The sequence below is a fragment of the Taeniopygia guttata genome, chromosome 2 (genome assembly GCF_048771995.1).
Source record: "Taeniopygia guttata chromosome 2, bTaeGut7.mat, whole genome shotgun sequence".
In the NCBI taxonomy this organism is placed as follows: Eukaryota; Metazoa; Chordata; class Aves; order Passeriformes; family Estrildidae; genus Taeniopygia; species Taeniopygia guttata.
In genome coordinates this window covers 92,186,247-92,210,356 of record NC_133026.1, presented here as the reverse complement: position 1 = coordinate 92,210,356, position 24,110 = coordinate 92,186,247, and the positions used below count along the sequence as shown (strand labels likewise).

The 24,110-nt window shown below is 37.4% G+C and overlaps 1 protein-coding gene across 7 annotated transcripts in view; it reads left to right on the top strand.

Moving 5' to 3' along the window:
- Positions 1-24,110, top strand: part of CARMIL1 (capping protein regulator and myosin 1 linker 1) — a 194,918-nt gene that overhangs the window by 122,119 nt on the left and 48,689 nt on the right. For 4 of the 7 annotated variants that reach the window (XM_030265868.4, XM_030265872.4, XM_030265870.4 and 1 more), the window contains exons 18-27: positions 1,794-1,805; positions 4,046-4,127; positions 5,400-5,499; positions 5,587-5,641; positions 10,910-11,082; positions 13,359-13,427; positions 17,713-17,806; positions 19,962-20,060; positions 21,752-21,880; positions 22,143-22,274. In XM_030265868.4, the coding sequence (XP_030121728.4) occupies positions 1,794-1,805; positions 4,046-4,127; positions 5,400-5,499; positions 5,587-5,641; positions 10,910-11,082; positions 13,359-13,427; positions 17,713-17,806; positions 19,962-20,060; positions 21,752-21,880; positions 22,143-22,274 (945 nt within the window). The remainder of the gene's footprint in view (positions 1-1,793; positions 1,806-4,045; positions 4,128-5,399; positions 5,500-5,586; positions 5,642-10,909; positions 11,083-13,358; positions 13,428-17,712; positions 17,807-19,961; positions 20,061-21,751; positions 21,881-22,142; positions 22,275-24,110) is intronic. The other 3 variants (XM_030265871.4, XM_030265869.4, XM_030265867.4) reach the window with 1 other exon arrangement.

Here is a 24,110-nt window from a genome sequence, read left to right as displayed (position 1 = left end):
TGGATGCTTGGCAGCTTCTGCTCTTTGGTGGTGTGATTAGCAGCAGGATTTTCCAAGGTGCCCAAATTTGAATGGCTCTAAGGAAGCTGCATGCCCTGAAGGCATGTCTGTGGTTGGACTGTCTTCCTTCAGAACTGAAGGCATGCTTCCTCTTGTGCAGGTTTGCTTTTTAACCCTGGGGGAAATTCTATTTTCTTAATCAATTAATCAATTCAAGCCAATAAGGTATTTTGGTAAAAGTTATTACCATAAGATGCACTGTAAAAGTGGCCTCAAGAATAAGTAAGAACAACTGTGGCAACTGATTCACTTGATCTTGTTTCCTCTTGCTTCCCTGTGCTTTGCTGTGCACCCTGTTTCCCAGGATTGCCCATACTCTTGCAGGGTGATTCCTGCATGGTTAAAGCAGAATTTGAAATGATCAGACACAACCCTGGGAAGCCACTTGAGGCAAAGTCATTTTCCAGAGAACTGGATGGTGGACTCTTGACAAAACCAACATGAACCAGTTTAGGCTCAGACCTTCTCTGACTTCCTTGTTTTTTAAGCTGCCAAGAAAGCTTCCCATTTGTTAGATATTTCCAAGGTCCTCTGAGTATTAACTGTTCTAGAAGTGCCTGCAAATACAGTGGTTCCCCTTTAGATAGAAAATATACAATATTGATACCCATGTTGAAGTGCAGTAATCCTTGCCTTTAGGTTTGTGGTCAATTGCTTTTGAAATGTGCATGGAATTCCTTATGAAGAAAAAAACCCAAATAATTGTGAACGCATATCATAGTTTCTGATATTTTAGACTTTTTGTAAAATATTACTGCTTTGAAGAGAACTACTTGTAAATTCCAAATAGAAAAGCTTTCAATCCAGTACATATGCTTCTGATTTCTGAGTGGAGGGATCACATGGATGATAATTTATCTTTCAGAGGAAGGAAGGAAAAGGGAGGAGCAATTAACGTAATAAAAATTAAGTCCTATGATCATAGCCTTAAATGAATAAATCAATAAAACGTAAATATAAGCAATGAGAGTATAAATTAGCATGTAAATCAACAAGGGTTGACAGGAGAGAAAATATTACCGTTTCATGAAATAGCACCCAGGATGGGATGTGAAAGAGCCCTTCAAGGACCTTATTGGACACCAAAGAACTTGGTGGTCGTGGCTGACTCTTGTGACAGAAAGGAAGGAACCCTGCCCAGCTCAGTGTTGCATTCCTGTAGCTGGTCCCGCCAAATTGACAGCACTTCCTTAGATCCTTCCCTTAACATTTTTTTTTTCCCATCACTGAGCTTTATCCATTCCCATGTGCTTTGGAAAGAAGTTATGCTTCCACCAGCAGAGAAGTTGATGTGCCAGCAGCTGGGAGTGCTCTCAATGAGCTCAGCACCTCTGGATCCTGCTCCACCTCTCCCTGACCCTCTGGGATCTGGGCAGGGTAATCTACACCTGGAAAGAGAGTGGTGGGAAGTTGGAACCAGTCACCACTACTCCCAGTTCCTGCAAGCACACACTGCTAGGGGGCTATAAAGCTGATGCTTCAGCTTTGCCCTCTTCTTTCCTGCATCAGGCAAGCTATACTCAAGTATGGAAGGATAAATCTATGTTCCTTCCCTCTCCCACCATTTTTCATTTGCACCCATAATTTTCTGGTAGATTATCTCCAAGCTTAATCATTTTCTATTGCTTGTTTAGTTGTTTTTTTAAAATTATTTTTTACTATGAAAATTACATTTTTATTTCTACCTGCTCAGCACTGATGTATTTCACTCTTTTCCCTTCTGCTTCCCTTAGCTTGGTCACTGTGTAAGTACCCTCCATGCTTTACCTTAATTGTTAAATCAGTAACCCGCTTTGTTTGCCCTTCCCATGTTAGTACCTCATAGCTTTGAACGTACTTGGCATTTTTAATTGTAGTAGGGTTATTCTTCATTTTCTGATAAGAGCTTTTTCTTTGTAGTCTCAGAAGTATGTCATATAGAAGGTGTTGCAGAGGGTCTTTTTGTCAGTATCAAAGACCACATTGACAAGCAGCACTTCAATTAATCTCTGCTTTTAAATATATATATGTGCATAATATTTTAACACAGTTGCAGCAAATTGTGATCCTAAAAGTGGAGGTTTTGCCACTTTCAGATCAGATAGATATCACCATTTGTGCTCAGGAAATGTTTATATATTTAAAATCTTGAATGTAGAGTTATCTGGTACAAGATTGAAAGCTACTCCTGAAAAATTGTCCACTTCAGCCCTCAAAGTATATATAGCCATAAGCATTTGGATTCTATTGTGAGTATAATTTTAGTGTGTAGAACTTTACCCTACCAACAACCAATCCAGTTCTATGTATGATCTGCCACTTCTATAGATTCTGCAATAGTAGATATGACAGTCTGTGTGAAATGGTTGTCTTGTGGTGAGCCACACTGAGAGAGCAACACAAAGCAAAACTGAATGATTTTGGCTTTCATACAGCAAATGCTATAAATGCTCTTACTAAAATAAAGTTGAGTTAAATTTGTAGCACTTCTGGCCCGAATGCAGCCTGTAACGTGACTACTTATTGAGAGGATGAGGTGAAGGATAGGCAGGCTTTGATTTATGGAGAGGAGGAAAGGTGCCTTATGTTCCGTACTTCTCATACATTTATCACACAGAAATCTCATGTGATTTATGATTTAGGTGTTATCTTTGACCACCATTCTCCAAATACTCAGGTCAAATTATTCAGCTGCTAGTTAACCCATCACATACCTCAAACTTTCAAAAAAGTGCCAAATCAAGTCTTTATTAAAAAAATGTTTCTAGAAGGCATTTGTGGCCCTTTAATTATAACATGCATAAAAGTTGATGGTCCACAGAAATATGTGCAGGTAGAATCAGGATATTTACCCAAGTAAGTGAACTAAGTAAATTTTTACACAGGAGGTGAAGGTTTTTATGCCCAATAGGTGAAAAAGCTTTGAAGAGGTTTGAAAAAGCTTTCCATTATTTTTGAAGCAAATAACATGGAGATAGAAAATGTAAAAATAAAATTTCCATCTAATTTTTTCCCACTTTAGCTAAAGTCTTTTACTGGAAGATGTTTATAAAGAGAAATGCACCGTATATAAAAGTGAATAGCTGCAAAAAAAAAAAAAAAAAAAAAGAAAATGCTTTTGCTCCTTTGGAAAAAAAAAGTTGTGTTAATTCAGTAGCATTAGTAAATAAGTGTGTAAGATTTCATTTCTTTATTTCTTACTGTTGATGTTTTCTCTTAGAACATTTCATTGTTTTTTCGTTAAATCCTGACATTTCTTTATTAGTCATGTAATATTTCAGATTAATAATACCATAATTGATACTTTGCAGCCAGGCATTTTTGTTATTGTTGCAATTTTTTTTCTTTTATTGCTATTTCTTAAGAATGCCTATATTACTCTTTTCTCTTGTTTATTGTCTTTTATGGTTGTTTTGCAATTTGATTATTTGAATTTTCTTTTCAGCAACAGGGAGGCATAATTTAATTGAGGTTTGTTTTTTTTTTTTGTATGCCCCCCCACTTATCTTTTGGGCACCTTAGCATTGTGCTAAGAGCTAGAAGAAGATGTTCACTGTAAGGCCTTACTGTAGTGGAGTTCAAGGGTGCCAGTGTTGCAGGTTGATAGGCTGGTCTAAGTTTGTTTTTTTTAATCACCAGTCACTGGAAATGTCCTGGCCTGTTCATGTAGAGAATGCTCCCCCCAGTCCTTCAGCAGTGCCCAGCACAAGTACTAAAGGATTTGCTGTGTTTAACCACTTAAGTATTTTCCCCATTTAAAGGCTGAGAGGTAGTTTAAGAGAAAGGAAAGAGTCCCTTTTCTCATTTGTATGCAAACACTGAGAGCAAGGATGAGAACAGTAGGAATGTGTGCAGAGGCTGTCATTTTGATGTCTATAACTTCTTCTGTTGCTGTTGTTTTTGCCGCTGCTAGTGCCTTCTGTATTCACAAAGCTCCTACCACTGTCTTCTGTGTGATCTTGAAACCATAACTAGTTTGCAAAAATGGATGATGTTTTGTCTCTAGTTAAGATCTGGAGGTGCACAAGTCTTGGAAGGATGCATAGCAGAAATACACAATATCACCAGCCTAGATATTTCAGACAATGGTAAGTACATAGAACAGGAACGAAGGCTTGTGCAAGTCAAGACATGCTTTTTGTTTCAGCTCTCAGTGTAAGCAAGGATGGTTGCTCTTGCTTTGTGATTATTGGCCATGTTGCTTATGGAAATGTCTCAGACCAAGACCTCTTATTAAGAAACATTAAAAGACTAACTGCACCCTCAAAAGATTTTTGTTTGAGATCAGCGTAACAGAGCAGCATAAAATAATGGCACCAAGCTCATATTAGATCCAGAGTAAATTAGGTTTAAGCATAAGAGGATGAGAAGCTGAATGAGAATTGGAAGTATAGTGAAAGAACAAAGGGAAAGGTCTGATACAGAATGAATCTGAGGGGGAATATTTGGAGATAAGAGTCAAGAGCTTCAGGTCAGAAAAGACCTGCTTCTGTCTTTGGAAAAGTCTTTGAATATCTCTGCTTTGGAGTCTCTATGCTTCCTAGCACACGTATTTCTGGGAATATGAGCTTACTTCTCATCTTGCAGATTCAAGGTGTAGGTGTATGAACTGGAAGAATTCACCTGCTGTGTTTACCCCTCTATCAGCCAAGTGCAAAAGTATTTCAGAAACAGATTCCCAGTACAGTGGAATGTCCAAGAAGAGTGGGATGGACAAGTGGAAAGCTGTGAGAGCTACAGATCCAGCCCAGTTAGGCAAAAAGATTTATTTTTATAAATAAAGATAGATATTTGAAATCTAAATTATGCTGTGAATCTGAATTTGAAATCATTGTAATCTAGCTAGTGGACTCCTCAATTTTCTTTTACTTAGTAGTAGAATAAAATTTGCCTTGTTTTCCAGGTCATTTTATTTGTAGTGTGTTATGTTAGGTTTTTTTGCAGGCCTTTGAAGGCTTTGAAATATTGTTAGTACACAACTCTACTAAGATAGTGATTAGCATGATTTCAGAATTCTCCAAGGAACTTCAAACTCTGCCTGACAGTGTGAGAAACTACCCTTGGGTGGTTGGACTGTGGATAAGGGACTGAATTCTCTTCTGTGTTTCTGAGAGGTGCCTTTAATAGCAGATTAGCATGGAGATTTAAAGGGTTTATTTTAGAAAAAGCATTTATTCTCATAGAAAAGCAGAGGCACTAATGAGAAAAGTATTTGAAGATAGAAGAATTGAAATTTTTCCACACATTTTTGAAATTAGTACACTGATATAATTACTTGAATATAGCATCAGTAATTGGATCTGGTCTGGGTCTTTTGTGAAACTGTGTTTTAATTCCTAATCTAATTTGATTCTTTACAGGCCTAGAATCTGACCTCTCAACCCTTGTAGTCTGGCTTAGTAAAAACCGATCGATAAGACATTTGGCTTTAGGCAAAAACTTTAACAACATGAAATCCAAGTAAGGATTTTCTTTCTTCTAAAAAACAAGAGAATGGATGAGGAGAAACTGCTGATTTCATCATCTTCCTAACTTTTCTTCCCTCAGAAATCTCACTCCAGTACTTGATAATTTAGTTCAGATGATTCAAGACGAGGATTCAGTGAGTATCTTTCTGCCTACTATCATCATGTGTATTTGTACCCTCACAGTCTATTTCTGATAATTTTCTTCACTGTGGTAATTTGCTGCATAAGATTTGATCAAAACCCTGCACATATACATCCAACATTTTGAATTTGGTTTTTTCTTTCTTTTTGATTGTAATTTGGATTAACTTGTGGCATGTAGGTGAACATTTTCTGAGGACAGGCTTAGGATCTGTGGTTGTTGAAAAATATTAATTTTAAATAGTTGGATGTGTGTAACTTATTTATGTCTAAATCATACAGCCCTTTAGGCACAAATTTTCAGAACTTTTGTGTCCTGATAAGTGATTAAAATGGTAATGTTCTCAATAACAATGTTGTTTTTTTTTTTTAATTTATGGAATACATTATTTCCTGATAACTGTTCTTGGGTTTTAACTTTTTTTTTTTCCTTGGCAAAATGCAAGGTCACTGCAGTGATCTCTCAGAACTCCTCCCTTCTTCAAAAGATGCAAATAAACCATTCACTGTGCTGTTGTTTACCTTTCTTAGTCATGGGAGCAATTTCATAAAACTTATTCAGGATACCTTGCTGGGATGCTTGTCCACTTCCTTAATTTCTACACTCCTTTGTTATTCTGAAAGACTTCTGTGGTTGGATTTGTGTTGTTGCCTGTTCTTGGTATTCTGGTTTTGGTTAGAAGTGGGGGTCTTAAGATGGTCTGTTACTCTCATGCTTGTCAATCTTTATTTAGCTACTCTTAGTCCTTTCTGTCTCCCTTATTTTCTGTGCAAGTACCAAGCAAGATTTCCTCATTCTTCAGAGACAGCCGACTGTAGACTCAGGCTCTCTGAACACCTGCTACTTCATATTGTCTTTATTGTCTCACCTCCAGGTTCATGCTCTCTATATTAACTGCTTGGCTGTCTTCTCCTCCCATCTGTGTCTGTGTCCTGGCAGTTTTAACCAGGATTTCCAATGTCTCTTTCCTTGCAAGGTCATTAGACTTGTATTCCATGTTCCCTTTTTCTTTGTTCTCAATTGTATTTGAAGTAATTTATTAAACTAGTCCTTTATGCTCCTTCTGTCCTCCTAAATGGGTTTAGTGGTACTGGCATTTCTTGATTCTGTGCCTTCCTCCACATCTTATTCTTTAAAGCATGGAAAGTCAGTGTGATGTGGTAAAGTTCTGCATACAAATACCAAAACTGATTCTAATTGAGGTAACAACAATTGAGGTAATGAAAGCACCCTAATAAAAGTGCTTGTTTGCACAAGTTAGATGTAGGGTCGTGCTAAGTAATGCATTGGTGAAACTGTTACTTGTACCAAGCTGGCCTTTTTGTTTTGCGCTGTGTGACCACTTCCTCCTACTCTGCCTCTAAAGGGAATGCTGCAGGACTGCCTTCCCCTTCTTTCGTTTTCCTTTTGATCCTGTACTGAGGGGTTTCATTTAATCAGATACCACCTGCTGCTTCTGTGTGGCCATTTGTCTCTGTCCTGCCCTGTTTCTCATGCTTATCCTTTCACAGCTGTCCTGAAGAACTGAATTGCAAGCAAATGTAATTTAGTATGTTTTCTATTTCCATTATTTCTGTGCTCTGTTGCAGGTGAACATTTCTTCCCACTTAGACCATACCCTAAAACACCTCCTCAATGCACTCTGTGTCCTTTCAGTACCTAAATCATCTTCTCAAATATGCTGTTGGGATTTTCCCCATATTTTATGAATCTCCTTTTCATGCTATCTTTTCTTAAGAACAAAAATTTCAATTTTCACTGTATTATTTCTATTTAAAGCTTTACAACCTTCTGTTTATCTTCCCTGGCTCTGTTTTTGAACCTTCCAGGTAACAGAAAAAAGTAAATTTTGTGTGTATCATTCTTGCAGCTCACTCTCCTTTGCATCATTAGCTTCCATTTCTTGCATTCCTTTTCTTTTCTCAACATTGTTTGCAGTTCCACTTTTTGCCTTTTAGACTATACACTGGTCAGATGTGCTCCTGTAATTCTTACCCAGCGCGTTTTCCTGACCTAACCTACACAAGGTATTCTCATCCTGTTTTCAAAGAGTGTTATAATGAAATAATTCACCAAAAAGTTGTTTTTCATTTAGATACTTAAATGTCTCTCCTTCATGTCACACATTAACATTTGGGATATAGCATATGATCCTTTTGGGGTTACCCTGCTCTTCTTTCCCTGTGTTCTTTTCTCTTGTTAATCCTGTTCAGTGAAGGAATCTTAGTTTTTTCTGTCTCATTAAATGCTAAAACCAGTGTCAACTATCTCCTAGCAGCAAAAGAGTTGAGGACAGATACTGTAGCACTGTGGGAAGAGTATGTTGCAGAAAGCTGCCTAGGATTGTCCTTACTGTATCTCGATACTAGATAATTATTTTAGGTCTCTAGCTATTTCAGTTTGGTTTTGAATCTTCAATGGGGTGGTCCTTGTTCTAGCAATAGTATGCATTTTCTGCCACAGGAGATTAAAAATTTAAGATGCAGTTGTAGAGACCAGGGTGTGATGTTGCCTAGAGCACACTGCACAGTTTAGGGACTGCACATTGTCTGCATGGAAAGCTGAAGCAAGTGGCTTTAATCTAAAATAATAATCTCTAAATGCTTCTTCATGTATTTATGCACATTTTAAATAGCTTTGTTGCTGTGTTAATATGAGTCATGAGTAAAATTATTTAAACAATCAGTGGCTTGGTTCTATGATTATTAAAATAGAGTGATATCCAAATGTAATTCTGCATCATTTAAAAGCAGTAGTAGTAACTTACATAGCAGAACTTCACAGGTGTTCTATATAAATGAGAATGTAATATTTAGTTTCTTTTTTTTTTTTTTTTGTTCTTTCCATGTCTTTTCTATATAAATAGTTGCTATACTGTGCAGACCATTAAAATGTATTATTACTGTGCCATTCCTTTTCTTGTTGCAAAAATTGATGTTACACTGCAGGTATGCAGTGCTGTTACTCAGAGTGGTCATCACTCCTGCATAGGTGCAGTGAATTTCTAGTGATGAATATCTTTAGTTGTTAGTACAGTGTTTGGTGCAGAATTGGCTTTTTGAGGGTTTTTATAGCATTATTGTTCTTAGGAAAAACAAATTTAGCTTGATTTAATTCTTAGGGATTTTTCCAGCAGAAGTTTGACTGAATCAATGAATACAATAATGCAATTTCTAATTGTATATCTGTACTTCAAGAATTCCTTTTCCTTAAAAAGATTGTGGTAAGGCATTTTCTCTGTATTGGTAAAGTACCTGCTTTCTGTAGCAGGGACACTGGAAGTGGTCCTTAGACTTCTGTTTTTTCAATATCCAGCTAAAACTGTTAAGTTGATAAAAGAAGTGTTTGTAGATTGCCCATATTTTTGGGGGATTTGGTTTTGATGTTTCCTTTTTTTTGTTTGCTGTTGTTTTATTTGGGATTTTTGATGTAATGATCAGATAATTTAATGAATATTTAGATGGTGTATAGCTGTCAATCCTTACAAAACACAGTACAGAAGCATTTTCAGTCATATACTCTTTTGTCAGTGTTGGAATGCAAGAAGTTTCCTGGGAGGATATTTGAGATTTTGAAAAATTATGTGGGAGGGATCACGTGCAGCTCAGTTACTCCAATGCCCATTCCTAAAATGACACATGAAAAACAGAAACAATCTCACATTCACAAGTTTATTGCTGATTTCTCCTAGTGTTGCATGGTGCTGCTTTACTGTGAATCTGTCAGCAAAAGGGCTTCTCAGACTTCTGTCAAGAGATCTTGAGTGCCATTCTAAACATGATGTTAGCATTTTTCTCTTAATATTGCTTTTAAATTCTTAATAATTCTTTACATTCTTCTTCATGTTGTGCAATAAAATTCAAAAACAGATTAAGGCCATTAGCATAGTAATTTAATATCTTCCATTTCAAATAAAACCAGCATGTGGCTTGTGTTATTATTAGACTTTATAATTACCAGCCTGCTGTGCCTCCAAATTTTTGTGTTTTTCCTCATTAGTAAGTGCATTTCTTGCATTGTTGCAAGATTTTTGGTTATCGCTGTTATCCAGTGGTGTTTGGAGAGTCAGATCCCATTGTATAGCAGGCATGATGCAAGTACCTTGGATCCTAGAAGGTGTGCACAGTCTGGTCGGTTTATTTTCATTAATCTAAACTTCAGGCTCTAACATAAGTACTGTGGCTCATTGTTATGAGATGTTGATTTTTCTGTGCTGGCTATTTGAGGATTTTAGGCTCCAAACTTTCATCCTTCAATATGTGCCTAAGTGGGTGTATAATGACGATACACTCCTCTCTGTGGACTCACACCTGAGCAAGGGAAATGTTTTGTGGAGTCCTCATTGATCACCAAAGCCAAATTATGCTTTTATGAGCTGCAATATCTATGCAAGGCATGGGGATAGATTGACTGTGGTTCTTGAGATGCTGCTGTTGAGTGTTGGGGGCACTGAGAGTGGAGGAAATATGGGCATTTTTAGAAAAGGGGTTTTTTTTGAGTGTGACTTGCTTGAGTCAAATAAGGTAGTTTCAGCTTAATATGCTTCATAAAAAAAATAAAGTCACTGAAAGATATTGTAGTTATGGATGTCAAAACACCATCGTTAATAATGTTTATTGACTTAATAATTGTAATAGATACTCAATACTGCTTTGAATTTCAGACCTGCTACAGTTTTATCTTTTCTCCAGAAGTCCATGCCCTTTGTTGAAAGAACAATATGCAAAATCACTCCTAAAGTTGAAGTAACAATAATAAATTACTTTAAGGAAACTGTTTATGTTTTAACAATGCCTTGGACTCTAATTTGCCCTTGGGCAAATCTTTCAGCCTGAGAGAGAGAAGGGGAGTGGTAGATACTTTTTATCTCTCACTGAAAATGCGAATGCCAGTTAAGCAAAACATAATGGACACTGGAAGTTGTCTTGTGAAGCTGGTTGTTGTTATCTGCCTTTTTTGAGGTTTACACGCTATTCTGAACTTAGTAGAACTCAGGAAGTTGGAGGCACTGCCACTTGAAAATAATTTTTTCACAGGGTGTTACAACTTAATCTGCTTGTGTCAATGTGTTTGACACCTGTGCTCTAATTTATTGACTCCCAATTTATCATGTATTGTAGGATCTGCAGCTAACAAGACATCTCTTTGATGTTTACTGCTGTCCCCAAGAATTTGGAAACTTGTAACTTATTTTAGTTGGTGTTTGAGGAATGAGTGCATTATCAGCTTCTGTTATCAGTGCCTTTTCTATGATCCACAGCCTCTACAGTCACTGTCCCTCGCAGATTCCAAGCTGAAGACTGAGGTCACCATCATTATTAATGCCTTGGGCAGCAATACTTCTCTCACAAAAGTGGATATTAGTGGAAATGCTATGGGAGATATGGGAGCAAAGATGCTGGCAAAAGCCCTACAGATAAACACCAAACTCAGGTAAGGGAAATGTATTTGCAGTAAACAGTAGAATGGCTTAATAATACTGAAGTTATGGGCTTATTCTCAATCTGTTTCTCTTCAGAATCTCTCTATGTACAGCCACTTAAGAGTGTCTTTATTTGGAAAGATTCTCATTCTTCTTTTTCTTAAGAGAAAGGAAAATAACCACAGAAAAACAAGATAAGCAAGTTGTCCCTTCAAAAACTTTTCCTTAACTGAAACTGAGGAAAATTTTCTACATTTAAACAGAAAGGCCTCTTGTTGGAATCAAAAGGCTTTCCAAATTTCTGGAATGACAGAAAAAAATTACATTGTTATGGAGCTCTCAATTAAGTCCACTTCTCTTCTCAAAGCTGGGCCACTTTAAAGCTATGTGAGGTTGCTTAGGGACTTGTGGATGCAGGTTTTGAAGATCTGCAAGTACCAAGATTCTACAATTTTCCTGGGAATTCAATTCCAGTCCTTAGCTATTCTCTTCTCTCCTGCTATGTCTTTCTTACTGGAGACTTTCCCAGCAGAGATAAGTCTGATATTTGGGTAGGAAACTGAAGTAAATTATTCTTTGTCTTCTTAAGTGTCAGTTTGTAGAACTAAGAGCATGTGGAATTCAGAATGGGGAGCAGCATGGACCATCCATCCTTCCTTTCTCCCCTTCCTAATGTGTTGATGGACTTTGGCATATCTTCTTTGCAACTTCATCTGCCCAGCAACTTCACTGCTTTTTAGCATGTCTGGCACTGATGGCTTGAGAGTATCGCTTTTTTTCTATCCAGCATGTGTTTCATAAACAATAAAACCTTCAATCGGCGTAAATCTGGATGGAGACCTCTAAATATGTCACCCTCATAGGAAAGATAATTCTCCCTCCTCCTCATCAGATTGTGCAGATGAACATTCCTCAGTGCATTGCCAGTGTAAAAAGACCACTTTTTACTTGGTCTCCAAGTATTTGTTCCCTGGAGGATAAGAAATTCCCCCAAACAGTCTTGGCTATTTCGTTCAGAGGCAGGGGTCCTCTGGCCTTTGTGTTTCTATGCCCCAACTGAATATTAAAAAATGTCAAGAAAGCACTGGAGGGATGTCTTAGGTTTATTGGAATGACCACACTATCTCAAGAAGTAAAGTCTTGATACATTTCAGGGTGGCAGACTGAAATATTTCACAGTATGCTGAATGTCACAATGACATAATGTCACCACAGTCTGTGGTGTGATTACAGACTGAATAATGCAATGGTAACTGGCTCTGCCAAAAATGTTATAAAATGACACCCAGGTAGAAATATTAACACACTTTCCAGTGGCAGAAATATTCAAGATCTGACCCTTAGCATATCTGATGTTTGCAGAGTGAGTGTAGAATCTCTCCTCCTCACTTTCTTACCTTTCATCTAAAAAACAGAGGGATAATTCTGCAACAACAGAAGGATGTCAATACATGTGAAAGCATGCCATCTATCTTTTTTTTTTTTTTCCTCTTTTAAACACCAGAAATCTTTGTTTGTTTTTGTGCCTTTTTTTTAAAGAACAGCTACAACTGATGCTCTAGCAGAAGCAAGATTTATCTGCTTGTCTGTCTCTTCTGCCTACTAATGAGATCTTTGAACATGTGTTTGCAAATTGCCAGGCAGTCTGCTTGAGTGGTATGAACTGGGGGAGGAGGGGAAGGCTTGATCACTCTCATCATTACTGTGTATTCAAAAGAGCTACAATTTATGCACCTAACCTAATGGTTTATTTTGGCAGCTACTTGTGTTGCATGTGGAATCGTATGAACAGTGTCAGGAGCCTAGTGCAGGATTGAATGTGTAATAGCCTGCAAATTTTGACCTCTGATCAGCATGAATTTTTAAAATACATGTTTGCTATGTGGAACAGAGATTGACCAGTTACTGCAATTTTCTTGGTTTTTTTCAGTATGGCCTTCCAAAGCAGACATTTGACCTTTGGTTTTTATGCTATTCCTCAAAAAACCCCAGAACTTATGTCCAAATCTTTCTATTAATTGTGTTTTGGAAAAGTAATGTGCTTATATTAGTGATAGAAAATGCAGTAGAGTCCCTTTTAAAGTAATGAAACCTGGATTTGGGGTATTTGTCCACAATTTCTGTAATTTGAAGGATTTAGTGTCTAAGACAAGTTTTTAAAGTGCTGCCTTCTGCAATTTTGAATATTGAGCAGTGTGTTATTTCAACATATAAAGTTTCATTATGGATTTATTTGGTGGTTCTTGTTTAACTTCTATTTTTCTTTCCTCTTCCCACCTCCTCTCAGAACCGTAATATGGGACAAGAATAACATCACTGCACAGGGCTTCCAGGACATAGCTGTGGCGCTGGAAAAGTAAGTCTCAAGTAATTGAATGTCTGATGAAGAGGCCAAAGATCCTGAATGATCTGAGCAGCTGCAGTTCCCACCGCAGTCAATACAATTTTGAAGATGTTGAGTGCTCTCAATTTTTAGCATCAGGATGTTTAATCTAAAGGAAAATTCATGACTTCACATCCTTCAAAAGCATGGGAAGAGGCTCTGTGGCTCTTTCATCCATACTCTGCTATAAGGTCCTTGAGTTCTGCTCTTAGTATTAAAATTCTGAATTTGGTAATATTTTCCCTTTGCTTCATTCTCTTGTGTTGATGGTGTGCAGAAATTCTATTCTTGTGAATGAAGCTGTACATAATAACAGAAAATTACTGAAGTGCGCCTTTGTGGTCTGACTTTTTTTCTTTCCCCTAGCAAGTTGAAAATAATAGTGATGATCTCAGGAACGGCAGTTTTTCTCTGTAATTGCTATGGTCTGGGTCATTTTGCTTCTATGAGTTTACTCAGAGATGCAGCCATTACCAGTTATAGATGTTAAATTGCTTTCATGTCCCTCCACCTCTATCACATTTCTTTATATGTTATTATTACTTTTCTTAAGAGAGAAGAATTACAGATTTAAATTAAGCAGCAGTTGACATTTTTCACATCACTGAATCCCTCAGACAGGAGCATAGGCTCTCTTTAGAACGTGAATGTAACCTACAATTGCTAGGTTCTAGACAAGGTATCTTGTAAAACTGTATAATTACTTAAGGGAGCATCTTAATCCTTGTAGGGGTCGTGAGGTTAGAGCTTATGAAGTTACTTGTTTTGTGAAACTATTGTAGTTTATATACTCGCTTTTGAAATTAATTCAATTGCTCTGATGTGGGAAATTAGATAAATGATGTATAATTAGTCAAATCTTGCAGTGATTCCATTGATAGTAGTGAATAATAATTTGCAAAGGTTATTTGTCAACTTGCAGACATTTCTCTGCTAAAGGGCAAATAGCATGGGGAAGTCTGGTAGAAAAAGAAATACCCTTGTTTTCAACAAGGGTATGTTGATGGTTAGCATCAGCTTTATTTCTCTGTTCCAAAGTGTTTGGATGAGTAAATAGAGAAGGGGTGGAAATCCTGAGGCAAAAGCAAGTAGTCTAAACAAAACCACCCCCAGAATGCCACAGTTAATTATGTGACACTGTACTGTTTCCGGGTGACATCTCATTTATTTAACTTGGAAGCTGAGGTCATTTTGTGTTGCCTTAAACATTTTTAAATTGTCAAAAACATTGATAACATCACAAACTAAGCCACAACCAACAAAGGTTTAAACGTGAAGAGATGGACTGTCAGTACTGGCTGAAAACAATTAGGCTGTAAACAATCCATCTTGAAGGTCACATTTTGAGAATAATCTTCACCATATATTTCCTAAAAGTACCTGAAATCATCAATGTTCTGTAGAAAAGAACCATTGTTCAAAATGGAATGAAATATACTGAAGATGCTTGAGGATATGTATTCCATGTTCTATGATCTTAAGAAAAATAGTCATCTACCAAACCACAAAACAAGAAGAAAAGTAGGCTTTAGCAGTATGGGCAGGAGGCTGAGGGGATTTGTAGCAGACTTTAAAATGGGCTGAAGTAATTGGGAAATTTTTTTTCTTTCCCCTTCTCCCAGCTTTTCTTCGTCTGCTTGTTGCTGTTTTAAAATGTTATTTCTGCAAGGGAATTCCAGGAGCATGGCTGTTGGCAGATTTTAGCCCAGGGGTGTCCCAGACAGGTGGTGTGAAGTGCTGAGATTTTCTGCAGTCCCTTATGGATGTCAGTTCAGGAGAGCATTTGAGAACAGTGGGCATCCTATTCAGCTTGGCCATAAGCAGGGTCTTGTATCTCTGTAATTTTAATATGAAGATAAACATGTGCTTTGCAGCCTAGAGCCCCCTCTGTCACAGGGCTCTGAGCATTTTCTCGTGTTCATTTCTGAAAGATTTTTTTTTCTATATGGACTGACTGAAGAAATAGCTGAAGTTCTAGTAACTGAGGAGAAATGCTGGAGTTTGTTAGAGGGCTATGAATTCTTCCTTTAGCAGTCATGTGAAGTTCACACACCCTGACCTAAAAAACAGATGATCTTATTCCTGTAAGTAAAATCTCCACTGCAGCAGAGAGCATACATAGTGTGTGGATCAGAAGTTATTACAGGGGAAATAATGTGATGAAATGTAAGACTGTTGTCACACATGTTGTATGTAGAAGAAGAGAGTTTTGGGACCTCTTTTGGGACATCCTTTACAGTCTTTGAGCACCTCTCTGGAATTTAACATCCTTTAAATATAGGTATTTTGCTGAGTATATTGATGTGTTAGGAAATTACTGGATTATTGAATTTGTAGCAAAATGTACTCTTTTACAAGGGACAAGTGTAATGTTAATAAAAAGAAGAATGGGGGAATATTTTAGACTTCAAGGGAAAAGAGAAAAACAAAGCATAAAGGTAAAGTTGAAAAGTGAGCTTTAAATTCTTGATATTTTCCCCTAAGGGCTGGTGAATTCTTAGATGAAAATAATACTGTGTATCTGAAAGCAACCCAAGTACAGATGATTTCCTTCCTCCCTTAGGGTAGTGGTCTTCTCAAGTTTTGCCTCTGTGATTTTGTGTCCACGAAAATCTCCTTACCTTTCATTTACCCTCCTTCAGCTCTGTGTGTCCATATGTGTGAGGGAGGGTGCACTAAGCCTTTGATTAAATTGAATTTAGCATATAACTGCTAGCATGAGAGCTGTTAATTGCAGATTTGGGATGTATTAAATGTCAAACAGCTGCAGAGATCCTTAGAAATCTACCTTCTGGTTTGTTTTTTTTTTTTTAACTAAATAAATACTTCACTTGTCAGGCAATCAGCAAGTTCTGTAATTATCTGTCTTTGAGCTCAGTATCTTTGACATTTAAAAATTCTCTCCATGATGGTAGACACTGGTTAGTATTACATGAGGACACATAACAGGGTCTGTATAGTTTGCAATGTTCTTTTGAAGGAAAGACAACAAGAAAGAGGAGTTAAATTTCTGACTGATGCAGTAGACTGACAACTGACAGTCTATACCATGTTTGCACTGGGGAAGAAACATACAAGCCTTCCATTATCATTTCAAGTAAAATGTTGGGTGGTATCAATGAGGAATTGGTGTGTTTGCAGTTCAGGAGGACACTGCCCTTCAGAGAATGGTGCTGCATGTGTCCAAGCATGTGGGAGAAGATGATGAAAGAAGCTTGGAATTTCACACTATTTAAGGTGTCTGCTGTTGGGAGTAGCATGGTCTGCTGTCATCAGTGGTGGTGACACATTGAAATTGCCAGCTTTAAAGTGCTCCAGAATAGAGGGTTCCAAACATATTTGTGTAGCTCTGGATGGAATAGGAACAGACGGTTAGTGGGATGTTTGCAGAAGGAGGAGAAAGAAATGTTTGCAGGAAATAAAAGGTAATTAATTGAAAATATAAAGAATAGTTTCCTTTCCAGGTTTTAAAAACTTCCTGCTCTTTCCCCCCTCTTGCCCCCTCCCCCCCCCCCTTTATTCAGGTCTGAAGTTGTGTGGACATACCACAGTATGTCCATTTTAAGTATAACTGTGTCATGATAGTCAATTTATGTTCTCAGAGTTTAAATGTGATTTTGACTCAGGACCAAACTCCTGTCTTTAATCTCTTATTGCAGCAGATGGACACAGCTGCAGAAATATTTTGCAAGCAAATATGAAAAATGCAGGGAGTGATCATTTGTGTAAAGCAATGTGGAGATGCTATGCTTGTTTTGTCAGCTTTTTATTAAAAATTCAGCAAGTGTCTTCAAATTGTTGTAAACACGAGAAGTTATTAAATAGTAAATTTCCAAAACTCAGTCTCTTAGTTGCTATCTGTCTATTACTGAGTATTTCCATTTAGTCTTAGATCTGATACAGTTGCCAGGAGGCACTGATTCTCCCTGTTCTGTTTAGATACACAAATAATCTAACCATGTGCACAGAGCTACAGAGGGCAGGTAGGCTTTTAATCAGCAGCCACTGGACATTGACCATATAACTGTTTTTCAAAATCTACCCCTCTGTCTAGTAGTAAAGAATTAGCAGCAAAAAAGAGCATGTCTACCTCCAGCTATTCCACTTAAAAATGTGAAAAATACTTTCTTAGTACCTTCCATGGACAAGCTGGATGCACTTTATGTCTCCCTTCTAGGTTATTCTTCATAAAAAAGTACAGTGATTACAAAGATATACTGTAATTAGATTAACTTTCACCATCATTTTTTTCCTTTAGGAATTATACATTGAGATTCATGCCTATACCGATGAATGATGCCTCCCAAGCACTCAAAACAAACCCTGAGAAAACAGAAGAGGCACTGCAAAAGGTATTGCATATGCCACCAATGAACAGAAATAAAACCAGCAAAAATATAGTCATTTTAAGTGACTGAGACTTCATGCTTGGCTGAATAGGAACTAGATTCAAGGATTGTTTGGTTTGCATAGACATATACATGGTAATCAAGTGCTGCAAGAGCTTTTTATTCCACAGAATGCTGGGAGTGAAGGCTGATGGAATGCACTGGTGTAGTGTCAGAATATCATAACTAAAAATATGCAAACTAGACCTGGTATTACTGTGTGCTTGACTATGAGAGTTAGAAACTACATGTTTGTTACATATGTGCCTGTGGGTATTACCAAATGTTTAGCATTACTGGTGCATGCTTTTTATATTGGCATTAAAAGTGCAGTCAGCTCTGTACAAGACAAAGGGTGCTCTTCAATTTGAGGGAGGATGAAAACATTTACTACCTGTGTTTTATATTGTACATATAAAATTCACACACTGTGTTGCCCTAAGTAAGCAACTGCACCAGCATGTTCTTTTGGATGAAAAGTTGTTGACAGTATCTGTAGTGTTCCACTTGCACGAGTTTTAAAACTCCCAGCTGAGTTTTAATATGATGAATCTTGTGAGCCCCAAACAAGCCTCCTGCTCAATCAGGAGGGATACATTTCACATCTCTTTAATGAGTAGTTTTCCTTGCAGCCACGGTAAGGCCATAAAAATGTTATAAATAGTTCTTACAGATAACTGTGATTAAAAAGCAAATGTCTACGATCCTTGTTTTCGGTAATTTGAGTATCACAGGGAGAAGTGCTGCTAGTTAATATCTTTTTCTTTGATGCATGAAAATTCTCTCAATTCTACTTTTAAAAATCTGATTCATGGGGGATGGACGTATTTCTTACATCTCATTTAATATAATTGGCCTGGTTCATATCTAGACTGGTAGGTGCATTTCTGAAAAAAATACTGGAAAGCTTCTGGCCACAGGGATTTAAATTCTGTGTGTTAATTAGGCACTATGTACAAAGAGCATTTCCTTTTACTCATATCAAAGTTGCTAAAACTGTTAGACCCTGAGTTTGTTTTAACATGTGGTTCAGGCTTTCTTTACACACCACAAGAAGCTACCTCCTAGAAAAGATATCAGTGTCAGGAGTGGTGCTGTGAACACAACACAGGTGTGTTCCCTGCAGGTGAGGATGCAAGCCCCCCTGCATGGACTGAGCCTGGTGCTGGGAAAATGGCACTGACTGATGGACACAGCAGCCGCTCTCCTGAGCTCTGGTGTCTCTGCAGCAGACTTGACTTGGGGTGGGGAAGCTGGATAAACCCAGGGATTTGCTCTGGGACATGGCTGGATGTTGCAATTCTTGCTGCTGCTGCTGCCATCTTAAAGGCAGCTATCCCCACTGATCTCAGCCTCACAACCTGCTGGCCACTTCACTCAGCCTTTCCTCCCCTCTCTCTTTCGGACCAGATGCATCACTTTTGATGAACCTTGAACAGGTTGTTAATAGGTGCTTTTGGCTTCACCAAATTTGAGAGAGCAGGGTTGGGGGGTTACCCTGTGTATCATGAAGCTGGCTGATGGTGGGTGTGTACTGCTGCTGAGAATTGTGGGGGCCTGTAAGTAGGAATCACTTGTCTCTAGGTAGTGCTTCTGTACTGCTTGGCTTTAATGAACCAACATGTGAACTGAGGCTGCGCTATCACTTAGGCACTTTTAGATAGTTTATTTTCTCTTCAGACATACTGTTTTTCAAATCTGTGTCTTTGCAGCAGGCCAAAGACACTGAAAAGAAATGAATCAAATATCTTGAGTCGTCATGATCTCTACAACACTTAACAGTTAAGAGTCCCTTCAAATATTTCTCAAACTGGAATCTAATCCTTAGTCAGCATAACTTGCTAAATTGTTCAAAATAGAATACTCTTTCAGAAAACATTGGCAAAACCACAATATTTAATCATGTTTCACTAGTTTGTGAGCGAAATAGTATTTATTCATGTTGATTTTAGGCACCAAGGCACACAAAATAAAGTTTGCAAATGATAAATAATTAGGCAGCTTTTCTTGTCAGTCCCCACTTCTGACACAGCAGCAAAATTGAAAGCAAATTACAATGTGAAGTCAAATCAGTTTCCTAAGCTCACTTTTTTTCTGCCCTTTTTTTTTTTCCTTTTAGATAGAAAACTACTTGCTTCGTAACCATGAGACCAGGAAGTACCTGCAGGAGCAAGCATATCGGCTGCAGCAAGGCATTGTCACCAGCACCACTCAGCAGGTGAGAATTTGTTACTTAATGGACATCTCAGTACCTAAAACCTGCTTGGGGAGGAAGTCCTCTCTCATTCAGAGTAATTTTAAGATGTGCCTCATGGGTTATACTGTTTCCCAAGAAATAATAATTATCAATGACAATGTATTTGGAAGCAAAGCATTTGTGAGATGAAGGTCTTCTGCACAGCAGTACCATGTAGAGAAAAACTCAAGGTATTGCTAAGTAAACTAGTGTTGAAACCAAGAACAGTTTGGTTTGCTTGTGCTCTACCTTTATTATTAAAATTTAATGGGACTGTGTTTTGTTACTGGAATCTGAAATTGTACTCTGACCTCTTGAGAGAGAAAATGGTATATGGAGATATACTGGCACTAAAAACTGCAAGAGCAGTTGTTTTAATCTAGTAATTTTTCTGCTCCAATGCCACTTTTTCTCCCCAAGTAGATAATGTCTATATGAAATAAGTTTAGATTTTTTATATCTTGTTGGTTTTGGTTGTGCTTTTCTCCAACACCAGATACATATCAAGTTTCAGGAAATGTAATTTATTGTTATTTTGAAATAAATTTACTGATTTCTGTATTAAATTGTGTACAATAAGGATGGATTTTAAAAACAGTTTTAAAAGAGAGCTGAAAAAGACTCTAGTGCGATAGAATTGCATTATTATTCCCAGAATATATTTTTTTTCTGTCCAGATGTCCCAATGAGACTTTCTATTATCCAATAATTAATTAGCTCTTTGTACTTGTAAAAAAATACCCAGCCAAAACCCTTTGAAGAGAATGATTCATGTGGATCCAAAAAGGAGCATGCTGTGAAATTATTTCAGTTCTCATTGCTAATGATATAAGATGCTAGAACTGTAGACTTTACATGATAGTGCATGCACTCAGATGTTGCTTCAAAATGTCAAATAGCCAGTTCTAATGTATGCTAAGTGGACTGATAAAGACTTGTAACTATTATATCTCCTTGCCTCATATATCTTAATCAAAGCTGACTGTGTGTCAGGCATTGTTGGTGGTTTGTCTTGTAAGACACAGATATACCACCTGCCCTGCATTTGCAGCATGTTGAATTAATTGTCTTGCGGGTACAGATTAAGTTCAATTTATCCCACTGTGAAATGTCTGATGGAAACTTCTGCTTTGATAGTTTTAATTCTCTTGCAACTAGGAATATTTACATTTTAAACAGATACTGCAGAAGCCTGCACAGCTGTATTTTGCTTAGACTGGAGAAATTGCTGTTAGTGGTTGTTGAATGAACTGAGCTTTCTTTTACTCTCTGAACTTCTTAACAATTCAGAGACCTTTAAACCCATAGTCTTAGGTATATCAACAACATTTTCAGCATTAAATTTGATCCAAAAACCAGAGTAAGAGTTAAATAGCATAACTTGTTGATTATTTGCAGTTATCCTGGAAGTTACTGTGGAGAAAATAGTCCACAGCATTTATTTTTCCTGATGGTTATTTATTTTGCAATGCTTAGGGGTGTCTTTATGAGATGTAGTTCTTTCCTTCAATAGTATTGACATACTGCCAAGGTCTTATCATGCCTTTCCAGGTTTTTATATTGTCACTGCAAATCTCATCATGCTACTATTGATTTTCTACCTGGACTGGATTAAGGTTGTGTTTGACCAACGTTCTGATGTTTTACCTTTTGTATTTCTTTTGTTCAAGTAGATGATTGACAGAATATGTGTAAAAGTGCAAGATCATCTCAACTCTTTAAGGAACTGTGGTGTGGATGCTGTACAGGAGGATGTCAAATGTGCGGAACGGCTGATGCGGGATGCTAAGAACTCCAAAACAGTAAGCCTTTCCCAGCACGCTGGCAGTGCTGAGAGCAGTTCTGTGTGTGCTTGCAGCTTTTCTCTTTTTGGGCATTGAAAATAATAATATGTGCCACAAAAGAACATTTTCTTCAGATGACCAGCTATAGGTAGTATTTAAAATGATAAGAAAATTCTAATTTATGAAGACTTTGTTTTGGCTAAAGGCATTTCCTGCTGTTTGCCCTGGTTTAAAGACAGTGATCAGCCTATTTTCTGAAAGTACTCTTCCTGTCTTACAGCTTTTACCAAATCTGTATCACCTTGGAGGAGCTGCTTGGGCAGGAGCAAATGGTTCACTTTCCAATCCAATCCAAGAGACACTTGAATCCATGGCTGGAGAAGTCACAAGGGTAGTGGACGAGCAACTTAAGGTCTGTAGACAGATGTGTTACCATCTCTCACATGCACAAATAACTAAATCTGAGGCTTTCTGTCGCTAAATGCAAATGTGCCACACTTAATTTTTCTTCTCAGTAGATTTGTATGTAAGATAGCTATCTTTCTATTACTACTTTCTTATAACTTTGGGCCGTGTAATTTGGATATTTTCCCCAGTTGGAATAAAATAAAAAGTTGCTTTAATGTTTTCAATGGGCAGAAGGAACACATACTGTTTATTATCATCGTTTCTCATCTGCTAGAAGGGGAAGACTAATCAATTGCTCCTTCAGCCTTTTGTAAAGGCATTTGTCAAGTACCCTAAGAAGTCTCATGCCCTGGAGGAAAGTGCTTTGTAGTTAAGGAGTCCTAGTAGAGTGAAAGCTGCTTTTTTATAGACTCCATGGCAGATTTTTTTTCTCAGTGGTCACTTTTGAACCTGATGCAGAATTTCCACTTTACTGTTTGATTTGGGTAACTTGTAGGTATTGAGAGTGCCCAAAGAATTGGTACAGGCAGCTTTACAGGAAATCTTCTCACAAGTTGCCTGTCAAACCTCAGCTCTTGAAATAGATGTTATTGATCTGTCAGTGTTCTCACCTGTGTGCTCAGCCAGCTGCTGCTCAGAAACTTGCACCTTGTTCTGTTTGCTCTTCCTATGTTACAAGCAAAGAGCCATCCATACAGCATGTGCAAAGGTATCGGTCCAGGAAGAAGACAAGGTGGAGAAATTTTAACAACATTTGGGATCTCTATGGAAGCTGATTAATTTAAAGATACTGCTCTGGGGCAGCTCAGACCAAATTCTGTGACTAAGCTGTTTTGTCTGTGTTCTGGCGTATTTAAACACTTTACAACCTTCATCTTCAGATTCTTTGATCTTTCAATTGAAACATGTAAATGCTTCAGTCAGTGGGAATATAATGAAGAACAATAATAATGCCATATTACTAATTACTTTTTTGAAATTAAAAAGTTAATGAGGAGGAAAATGGTGCTCTATTTTTAGTATGTTTCTCTCTTTCCCCATTATATGAAATAAGGTGAAGATTTCTGCAGACATGAAAGTGATTTATCCATATAATTCTTCCCAGTGGAACCTCTGGGGTGTGACTGGGACAGGAGTAGTCAGGTCAGCCCTTCATGCTGCTCTCATGAACTTAAATAAGTTCATCTTGGAGAGTCTTATAGAGGGTAAAAAAGAAAGCCTCTGCAACATTTGGAATGTTCCTGAATTAATGTGTTTTCCATTTATACTTTTACACATTTACAACAAAAGGCACTTTAGCTCAACCATTCTAACTTTTAAATTTACTTCTGATCTGTGTGGCATTAAATTTTAAGAGGCTTACAAAAAACTATAAAGTCATAATGTTCTTTGTATACTCCAACAGTCATTTTTATTAATTTTACTTAAGGTAGAAGGGCTTTCTTTTAAGTTCTATGCATGGAAGAGGAAGTGTTGAATGTAGATTAGAATTATTTTTCCCCCCCAGTTATTTAGGTCAATTCAAAACATCATAAGCAGTTTATTATTCGTAAAGATAGATAAGGGAGCTCTCATAAGGACAGTTCTTTTCGGAAGTGTTGGGGGGAAAAATACTGTATGCTGTAAGAGGAGTTTTGATTTTTAGTTTCCATAGCAACCAGAGTGTGATTCTAAAAAGAAGTTTGGAAATTGGTTAAAGGCAATGAACATATTTTAAGTAAATAAGATATTTTTTTCCCTTTTATTTTTTAACTCAAGGAAAGGAAGAGGGGTGAAGAAAGGAGTTAGAGTAAGGAAAAACAATGTATTGGAATGAGTTGAGTTAACCAGAGGAGAAATT